Source organism: Papilio xuthus, unplaced genomic scaffold, assembly GCF_000836235.2.
Source record: "Papilio xuthus unplaced genomic scaffold, Pxut_1.1 DF827756.1, whole genome shotgun sequence".
In the NCBI taxonomy this organism is placed as follows: domain Eukaryota; kingdom Metazoa; phylum Arthropoda; class Insecta; order Lepidoptera; family Papilionidae; genus Papilio; species Papilio xuthus.
In genome coordinates, this window is record NW_013530893.1 from 5,792,780 (window position 1) to 5,802,707 (window position 9,928).

At 32.9% G+C, this 9,928-nt stretch overlaps 2 protein-coding genes across 5 annotated transcripts in view; both read right to left on the bottom strand.

The window, feature by feature from the left end:
• LOC106116396 (oxysterol-binding protein-related protein 6) overlaps nucleotides 1-4,145 on the bottom strand; it is a 31,410-nt gene extending 27,265 nt beyond the window's left edge. For all 4 annotated transcript variants that reach the window (XM_013310224.1, XM_013310223.1, XM_013310222.1 and 1 more), the window contains exon 1: nucleotides 3,890-4,145. The gene's annotated coding sequence lies outside the window, so the exon portion shown is untranslated. The remainder of the gene's footprint in view (nucleotides 1-3,889) is intronic.
• Nucleotides 4,146-4,452: 307 nt separating this feature from the next.
• Nucleotides 4,453-7,392, bottom strand: LOC106116116 (pancreatic lipase-related protein 2). Its single transcript, XM_013309856.1, has 4 exons — nucleotides 7,096-7,392; nucleotides 5,845-5,992; nucleotides 5,260-5,400; nucleotides 4,453-5,134 (listed from the first exon to the last, which is right to left on the bottom strand). Exons 1-4 carry the CDS (start codon nucleotides 7,196-7,198, stop codon nucleotides 4,453-4,455), a joined length of 1,074 nt encoding a protein of 357 aa, XP_013165310.1. The 5' UTR covers nucleotides 7,199-7,392.
• Nucleotides 7,393-9,928: the final 2,536 nt, after the last annotated feature.

The window sequence follows — 9,928 nt, forward strand, 5'->3', positions numbered from 1 at the left end:
TAATATAGAATAAAGCGAGCGCTTAATAGATTTCAAAATCAAATTATCTTACTAATATTATAAAAGCGAATTCTTGTATGTATGAATGAGTGGATGGATGATAGAATATAACTACAGAACGGCTCAACATCTCGATGATATTTGGCATAAATATATAACATAGTCTGGAAGAATTCATGGACTACTAATAATGGTTTTTTTTTAATTCTTTGCAGACGGAGTCTAGATTTTTTTTCTTACTTTATATAAACAAATAGTTAAATTATAGAAAGAAGGATATATGTGGCAAAATGAATTCAGATATAACGGCATATACTGTACCGACCCTTTGTAGGGAAAAGGGTATGAAGGTGACATAAGTTAAAACACTTATCTCTGTTCTTTCCATATAGAATAAAGGAATAACATGTATATATCAAAGTTATACAGTGTAAACCTACGGTTAAGTTTATGAGTCACGCATCACAAGGTGATGCGTCGGCTTGGAGGCGAAGTTACGCCATCGCTAACTTAATACGATTACTTGTGTCAGCTCAAAAACAGTTTACACGCTTTACTTGCTTCACAGATTATATACAACTAGCTGACGCCCGCGACATCGTCTGCGAGGAATTGCAGAAATATAGTCTATGTGTTCTTCCAGACTATGTACTATGTAAAATTTTATCGAGGTCCATAGAGACACCTTCTAGCAAACATCCATCTACCTAAACTTTCGCATTTATAATATTAATAAGAATGTTTTTTTTAATATTAGCAGATTTTTGTGAATTTACTAATATTTATTTCCATTCCAACTAAGCTCAAGGCTTGTGCTAGGATATGGTTTACAACAATAGTCAAATGGCGGAATTCGAACTCTCGACCACGTGATCGGAAATCCGTACCCTTAACCATTAGACTATTGGCGCTTTTTATTTAAAATTAAATGGATACTTATTATTATTACATATTTTATTATATTATTATTAATATTGATAGTTTTTTTATATATTAGTAGCTGGGTAATCTTAATTAAGGTAGGCTTAAGCTCCTCGACCGAATATGAAGACCACTAGTTGCATGCTTATCCTATCTTACTTATATTATAAATGCGAATGTTTAGATGAATGTTTGTTAGAAACTATTACCAATAATCTGGATGACGTATTTCTCTGATGTAGAACATAATCAGGAAGGACATAGTTGTCCCGGCAACGTGTTTGATTCCCGTGGGATACTCGATAACTCCGCAATCGTTCAACGCATCGTAATGAAATTTCGTACAGATATAGAACATAGTCTAGACAACACATGAGATACTTGTTTTTTTTTATTCTGCGCAGACGAAGTCGCGGCCTTTTGTTAGCTATGTTTCGTTAACAAAAGATCAATCATAAATTCCATTTGGATACCGGGCGTAAATATCTTAAGCATTCCACTACTGTTGGGAAGAGTATTTGACATGTGTGACGCGCTGTCATCGTCAGCTGGCGCGTCAATTGATTTATTTGTAGACTAGCTGCCGCCGCGACTCCGACTCCTTGAGTTAAAAAAAAAACTAAATGAGAAGCCTATGTGTTCTTCCAGAATATGTTCTACATGTATGCCAAATTTCATCGAGTTTCGTTCAGCCATTCTAGGAGTTACCTTCAAAGAAACATCCATTCATCTTAACATTCACATTTATAATATTAGTATGACATAGTTGATCAAGTGCCGCGTCAAAAGACCACCTGTTCACGTTTATTTGATGTCTTTATAAGTAGCTGATTGTATTTAAAATAAAAACAACTGTATCACTGCGGGTTTTCACTGTTGAAAAACTTGTAATGCCATTTCATTGATTCTCTTTATAAATAACAGTGATGACAAGATGTAGGTTTTCGTTAAATGATCTACGGTTACTCATAGTTTTGCACAATTTTGATAAAATTTTAATTTATTTATTACACGGAAGTATTCACATTGCTTCACTGATCACGGACAAAAATAACAAAAAAAAAAGCAAATTAACTTAAATTTAGTTAAAATATAATAATAAGAACACTTTTAACTACTAAAAGATTTTTTTTTTATAATTTTAATTTAAACTAAATAAAAAACCTTCATGATTTCTTTAAAATATACTCAAAAAAGTAAGTTACGATGAGCAAGATACAAACTACTAGACACTATACTAATATTAACTACTAAATATACCAAATAACCAAAGAACTTGTTTTGTATCTAATTTAGAATTTAACTTCCTATATCCACTATATATGAAGCCGAAGGAAAACATCATGATGCAACCTGCACATATCTGAGCAGAAATTCAAAAACATGTGTTCAACCAAGCCGCACTTGGCCAGCGTTGACTACGGCCTAATCACTCTTAACTTAGGGTAGACTCCGAGCCCCTCAGTGGGGATGTATAGTGAGCTGATGATGATGATCTACTATATATATTTTGTGCCAATGTAATAAATTCTATCACTATGACACTCAAGGGAAAAGATAAAGTGAATGACACATTTTCTAAATTTGTTCATTTCTTTAAGCTCTAGGCTGTCACAATATATTACAAACATACAAACACATAAAAAACAAGATTACATACAAGAAAAAAGGCTCACATCAATTGGTTAAATACATTTGTGAATCAGAGGTTTAATAATATAATTTTTCTTCTCATATTTAAATGCGAATGTTTGGATGTATGGATAGATGTTTGTTAGGTATATGTAGAACAGCTCAACAAATCTCAATGAAATATAGCATAGATGTAGAACATTGTATGGAAGAACATATGCTACTAATCTTTTTTTTAAAATTCCGTGCACAGAGTTGTATTTGACGGCCAGTATGTGAAATAATTGTTCAAGTTTATTCTATTTGCTATAGGCTTATGAATGTATGGATGGATTTTGTGAAACAGATGATTAAGGAAGTGGCAAATGGGTACCATGGTGCTCTGACATCGACTGAGATTGTTGTGCCTTGTTTATGGTTTTCCTGTTGCGGATTGGGTCGTTATTAAGTGTTGATGGTTTTTAAGAGTGTGATAAAGACATGGAGATAATGAGTATAGTATGCAGAATTAAAAACACAAGTTCATATACATATACTTATGAACGAACTATGTTACTTTGTATTAGAAATATTATGCATGTATTGTCATTTCTCTCAATATTTTCTTGTAGTATTTGTTTTTAATTTATTTTGCTGGTAATATTTATTTATAACTTAATTGAAGAGTTATTATTTTTTTTTGAATACAAATAATTTTTTATATGGCTGAATGTGCCATTAATTCTTAATAGAATTTAAAAGTTATAATAGAGTTCATTTGTTTTTTTAAAATAAAAAATGCTTATGTTTATTAAAAACTTTAGAATATTTTCTACTATTATTACTGTATTCACTTATTTGTTTTTATATCTTATAAACATAACAACAAACAACTTAATAACAATATAAAATGTTTTCCCACATTTTAATTGAATAATTATGTTTATAAAGTACATGTACATAAATCAAGGTTGTTAAAATAAAGTCCGAATATTAATTTATCAGCATACCTGTATATTACAATTGTTGTATCATCCAAATGTTTTGTTTGCCAACTTTATTCATAACATAAAATATAAATAACCAAATCTCTATGTACAATATCATAAATAATTTTTCACATAGCAAATACTTTACAATGTATGTTCTAGAAAACAGGTTCCGTAAGCGCACAATCAGTCAATTATCGTAATTAAGCGTAAAACTGATTTTAAAACCATAATAGGCAGCGCAAATGCGATGACGATTTTGCAATTTATCATGACTTTGTACGAACCAAATCATCAAAAGAATCAAATATTAATAGCGTGTAATACATTAAGAACACGTGTAATAATAAAAAAATAATTATACTTACGTAAGACGCCTTAAATAACAAGATTTTGAACATCATAGACTGATTGATTTGGTACACCGATGTCGATTTTTTTTACACTAAAAATTCACGAAACGAAAACGAAAACCGCAAATTTTTTAAGCACAATCCTAAAATAAATATTCAATGCTGTTTTCAATTGTACGACATTTTAGTTATAATTGATTTAATTTAGAAAGAAACCCGCGAGATATAAGCACCATTTTGAAAGATTGAATTGAAGAAAGATCGTCAAGGTTTTTCGCTTATGTCAGGCTTTGCGTCATTGCGACAACTTCTACTTTTTTCACTTTTAGCTATGGAAACCGAGCTTTTTGCCATTTCAATTAAAAATAAAATTGAACTAAATTTGTTTAAAAGAATAAATAAAATACTGATTTTTATGATTAACAGATTACCGTTAATTTATTAATGAATCAAATTAACAACTTTTTCATGACACAAGACTGGACAAAACGAACGAACCAATCCAGTCCAATCAGTATGATCAAAACATAATACAGAATAAATAAAACACTCTTTTTATAAAACAATTATAATCACTTTTACACAAAAACTTCAGTTCCAACACTGTCATTAATATCACTAATCGTCCTCCATGATGCATACTCTTCTTTCAATCCGTTCTTACCCAAATAAAAAGGAAAATATTTACTAGTCGATAGGTAAAATATGCCATGCTTGGTCACATCGACTTTCGGCCCCATAAAGTTCGTCTCTATAGGGACTCTGTCATAGCATTTCGCATCTCTAGCCTGTTGAATACTGTCGCATTTGATTGCTATAAACCTCGTTGGATACTTTAAAGCTAATATCCAAAGTGGGAGCACTTTAAAATGACTGCAGGTTCCTGTGCAAGGAAATAGATTCAAGTCTGAAGGTTGGTACTCCCCACCATTGACGTAAAAGTCGACATGACCCATGGAAGCCGCCATTCCAAATGCGTCAATGTTGGTGTGAATTACTTGGACGAAGTCCGCATCTGCAGCATCTAATCTATCGTTTTTATTTAAATCTCTGAAACAAGGTCCTGCTGGCTCTAAGGCGTAAATTCGAGATATGTTCTTGCCAGTTAAAAGTTGAAAATTTTTAGCTATGTAACTAGCAGTGTGTGCTCCTAGACTGAAGCCCAAGAGCTCGAGTTTTGAAGGATCGAGACCTGCTTCTGTGAGTTTAGCTAGGATTTCTGCGACGTGCAAACCCACAGGACGCATCAGACGAGTGGCTCTGAAAGACGAAAGTACACAATCAAAAAGATTAAAAAAGGACGTAAGCACATGCTTTATTTTTATTATTGCTAAAAACCTTAGGCTTTATGCGCCATAATTTTATATTAAATAATTATAACTAACAGAAAGTAATGTACAGTTGAGAATCTCTGGTTGTCCACCAATATAACATTGTAATCCCTTGCTTCATACTCGTTCGCAAACATCGCAGAGATAGGGAAGTTGGTACTGTCCAAATAGCCAATAGCCACAACAATCGTCTTCCTGAAACGACAACATATATTTCTCATTTATATTTGTAGACTAAAGCAGGATCGTTTTTATAATTTCCGGCACCCTGGACGAGATTTCTGTGGTGTCCCCTTTTTTGTGTCGAGGAACATCCTCCAAAGATAGGGTATCTTAGAGACCGCAGGCGCTTCTTTATATCCGAATCTGGTGCCTGCAGTGTCCCCTTTCGACTCATCCTACCCCGCCCTACTCTAATGCCGCTACTGAATCAAAGAGTCAAAATAAGTTGCAAAAATCAATATTTCGTCGATTACTGCCACTATATAACTATTACATTTTAGGGTTGACAGCCAGTGTGATTGACTGAGACCTTGTCAAATCTAGCTGACCCTCGATCTCCTAGGTAGGATCGTATATCAGTTACGACGGCTGATTAGGGTAAGTGAGCCTGTATAAATATACTAAACAAATACCCACCTATTGAAGTCTATTCTTGGGTCTGTGGAAATTTTTTTGGCATTCCAGTAATTATATCGTTGTCTTGATCCGCCTTTACCTTGCACCACGAAGAATAAGTACTTCAGCTGACTTCGGGGGATGGTAATTGGCTTGGTCGAACCAGGACCTATGGTGATAAGTTAAATTAGATAGGTAGTCATATATTTTTCGCCGGATTCTATTTTAGTACTAGCTGTCGCCCGCAACACCGTTCGCGCCATATTAAAAAAAACTTTAAGTAGCCTATGTTCTTTTAGACTTTGTTCTACATCTATGCCAAATTTGATAAAGATTCATTAAACCGTTCTGATGATACCATCTAAAAAACATGTATCCATACATCCAAACATTCGAATTTATAATATTAGTAACATATATTTCTCTCAGTGCCCAATGTTTTGTCTTAGAAAATGATTAGTTAATTTCATCTGTATTTTATTTCGCTTTCTATCATGTGAACATCTTATAAGGTTATTTTGAATCAATAAGATGTTATTAAGATTTAAAAATTGCTGGCAATATTTCCAAGAACAGTTTTACATGAAAGCATGCAGTGGAATTAATAACTATGGTGTCGTCATAACCTCATAACGTGTACGCTGCCGGGCATAATTACTGGCCGGCTGATGACATATAATTTGATTTAAAAAAAATGTAACTGTTGCTTCAAATTGTCTATGGTCTTTACTATCGTCGTGATTTTAACAGACTATAAAAAGTTAAAAAAATAGTCGTGATTATCAGTTAATTTTAAAAATTATTAATTATATACTAATTCACGATATTACATTAATTTAGGAATTGAATACATCATTTGTTTTGAATTTTATTTATGTTTATTTTGACGACGTGACATGTGACATGCAGCATACGTGATTAAAATAATGTTAAGTGACTTATTTTAAAAGATAAAGAATATCTTCAATTTCCAATAGTTATTTAAATTAAATCTAGAATTAATATATTGTAAATGGAATGTACATACGTGGTGTAGTTTCAAAATAGGATGAAATGCGTGATCGTTTGTTACGAGATAGGCTATTCGTATAAGGAAACAGTTCATATAGATCAGGAGGTCAGTCAAAAGGTCGCAATATCCTAACAAGGTTGCTAAATTATTATGTAAGGTTAGATTAGGTTAACATAACAGTTTTATTAACTTTAAATATCTTAATTTATATAAAAAATATTAATAGAAGAGTTAAAACATTAATCATGTTATAGACATACAAACTGACATAAGTCCTCTGGGATATCCCTCTTCAGATCTTCTGTCACCAATGCTCACAGATAAAAAATACAACACAATTATAAACCAACATGTTCCTGTCATTTTCCTGTTGTCAATATTTATGTAAAACACATTGGTTATTTTGCATGTGTTCTTCTTTATTTAAATTCATCAATAATATTTATGCACATCTTTTATAACGTAGTGGCAGAACGCATGAGTCCTTGTGCCCGGCAAATGAATGGCGGGAAAGTTTTTTTTTTAAATGGCTTCGCGCACCGACCTTTTTCACAGACAGCCACAGTCCGACTAAGATATTTGATACTGCAAGCTACCACAACTGGTAAAGTTTCGAAATTTGGGCCTGGCTAACTAGATTAACTTTTTATTTATTTTAATAGGATAGCAACAATGCGATTTTTTTCTAGATAAAGGTAATATTTGTATGTAGATAGAATTGTGAGGCTAATATATATATATTTTTTTATTTAACTTATAAATAAAACAATAATCAAGTGTTAAATTTTAATTCATCCCATCCCATATCTAGGGGCAAAGGTCCTTGACAATCTTCACATGGTGTCTTCGTTTTACAAATCCCATCTTTGCAAGGATATTCTCCTTTCCTGGGGAACTTTGAAGGTATGTCTGGAGTGCGCCATGGCCTTGGTAATTTAAACAAATATTGCTGTTCTAACTCTTGGATAGATCGACTTGGTAATGCTGACACGAAGCAGATTGTAATTAAGAGATAAATCTGGAATTAATATAACAATACGTCAAATTTAATAATTGAATTTTAAGGGTCCTTTACCTAGTTTTAGACGAATTCGGACCACGAAAATCGTTTAAATTGAACACGATGACGTTACGAAGACGCGTGTCACAAATATTAGACCCTAATTACATTTAAAAGTTACGTCTGTAGGCAGAACTACGACAGTGCCAAGCACGAATATAAAAAGACTAGGTGTCATATGCGACTCCATCCGCAAGGAACTAAATAAAAACTTAATGATTGACCTATGTGTTCTTAAGACTATGTTCTACATCTATGCCAAATTTCAGCGACATCTATACAGCCGTTCCGGAGATACCTTCTAACAAACATCCATCCATCTAAACATATGCATTTATAATAGTAACATAAAAGGTTACATACCAAAATGTGCTTCATTGTACTTCCGATGGAATTGACGGAGAAACAAAATGCGCTCGTCTTTTAAATGACAGGACTATAACTGTACATTAGTCATACAGTTATTAACCCCAATAAAGATTCAATTTAACGAAATGTACTACGCATTTAGTATACTGTTATTTCTATATGTCCCAGGCGTGTACAAATCAGCTTTTAACAAGAGTTAAATCACTAGCTGGAAAGTCGAATTAATTATAAAGTGCATTCATTCATACTGTTTCGAGATTACCAGGGTATAAACCTATACAGATGTACACATAAATAAAATTGGAATGTCTGTATGACACACGAATGGCGTAGCTTATAACGAAAAAACAATTTTTAAATTTTTGTCTTCCTCTACATATGTCCGTTTGTATCGGATAATCTCCGGAACTGTTGTATCAATTTTGACAAGACTTGAACGGGAAGATAACTAATGCTTGCGGGCATATTATAGGTTACTTTTTAAAATCCATACTGATGAAGTCGCGGGCAAGCACTAGTATGTTTATAATGTGTATTGATAACTGCAACATTTGTTTCCGATCTGTTTCTATGATTCACTAATCGTTGGTTTCTGAGAATCTAATCTCTGTATAAAACATATCGTCATCCCTGTCATTATGTTTGACAAAAGTGAGATGAAAATATATTTTAAACAGAGAATTTGGTCTCAGAAACCCATGTTAAATATTATTATATTATAAATTATTTCCAATACATTTGTTGGTAAACTTTATCCTCATTTAGCAATAGTTATTTTTATAATTGACATATGACTTTGTTCTCAACTAGTTGTTGCCAGCGACTCCGTCCGCGGGGAATATAAGAAAAACATAATTAGTAGCCTATGTGTTCTTCCAGACTATGTTCTATATGTGTGTTCAGTCGTTCTAGAGATACTTTCAAACAAACATCCATCCATCTAAACATTCGTATTTATAATATTATATTAGTATGGTTTCAAAGAATTTGAACAGTGATGATCGTATTTTACTACAGTAAAATGAAACCGTGGGCTTCTACTGCTTAAATAGAACTTAAAGAGTTGCAATTTCCTAACCGAGCTATTATTGACCGGCATGTTGCAATGATTTGGATAATCTCTCTAACGATATAATAATGGCTGCCGTACAAACTCCGTGACGAAACTTTATGGTATAACAAAGTTCAAACTTTATGGCGGCTCTAGATTATCGACGTGTGTACACTTGGTGAAAGTTTCTGCACTAAAGTACGATTAGTATACGACAGAAATTGCGACATTACTGACTGTACTTACTTTAGACCAGGACACTATTTATGGTATACTTAGTTCATCGAAGTGTCTCTGTATTGTTACTTACTAAAATGTCGACGTTTATGTCTTGAGAGATATATGTGTTCATACACTGAGTGTTCCGTACCCGCGCCGATACGTGTCGCGAGCCGCAATAAAGTTTGAATGGAACTATACTTGAACGAAGGTCATAGAGTAATGAACAGTATTTGATTAACGGTTATTTTTGTTTTATTATGAACATGTTAATGATAACGGTTGAATCATTTTAATGCTAAACCAGAGACGAAAGAATATGTTTTTTATGCAGCTGGGACACACTTTTTTGTCACAGATTAATTGTTTTTTCGAATTACGTAAAGAAAACACG

Bases quoted from the DNA above. Each gene is read 5' to 3' on its own strand.
- LOC106116116 (XM_013309856.1), bottom strand. From the start codon at position 7,198: ATGACAGGAACATGTTGGTTTATAATTGTGTTGTATTTTTTATCTGTG. The intron at 5,993-7,095 runs GTATGTCTATAA...TTATCACCATAG, and splicing joins CAGAGGACTTATGTCAGTTT to GTCCTGGTTCGACCAAGCCA. The intron at 5,135-5,259 runs GTTAGTTATAAT...TTCGTCTTTCAG, and splicing joins TCAACTGTACATTACTTTCT to AGCCACTCGTCTGATGCGTC.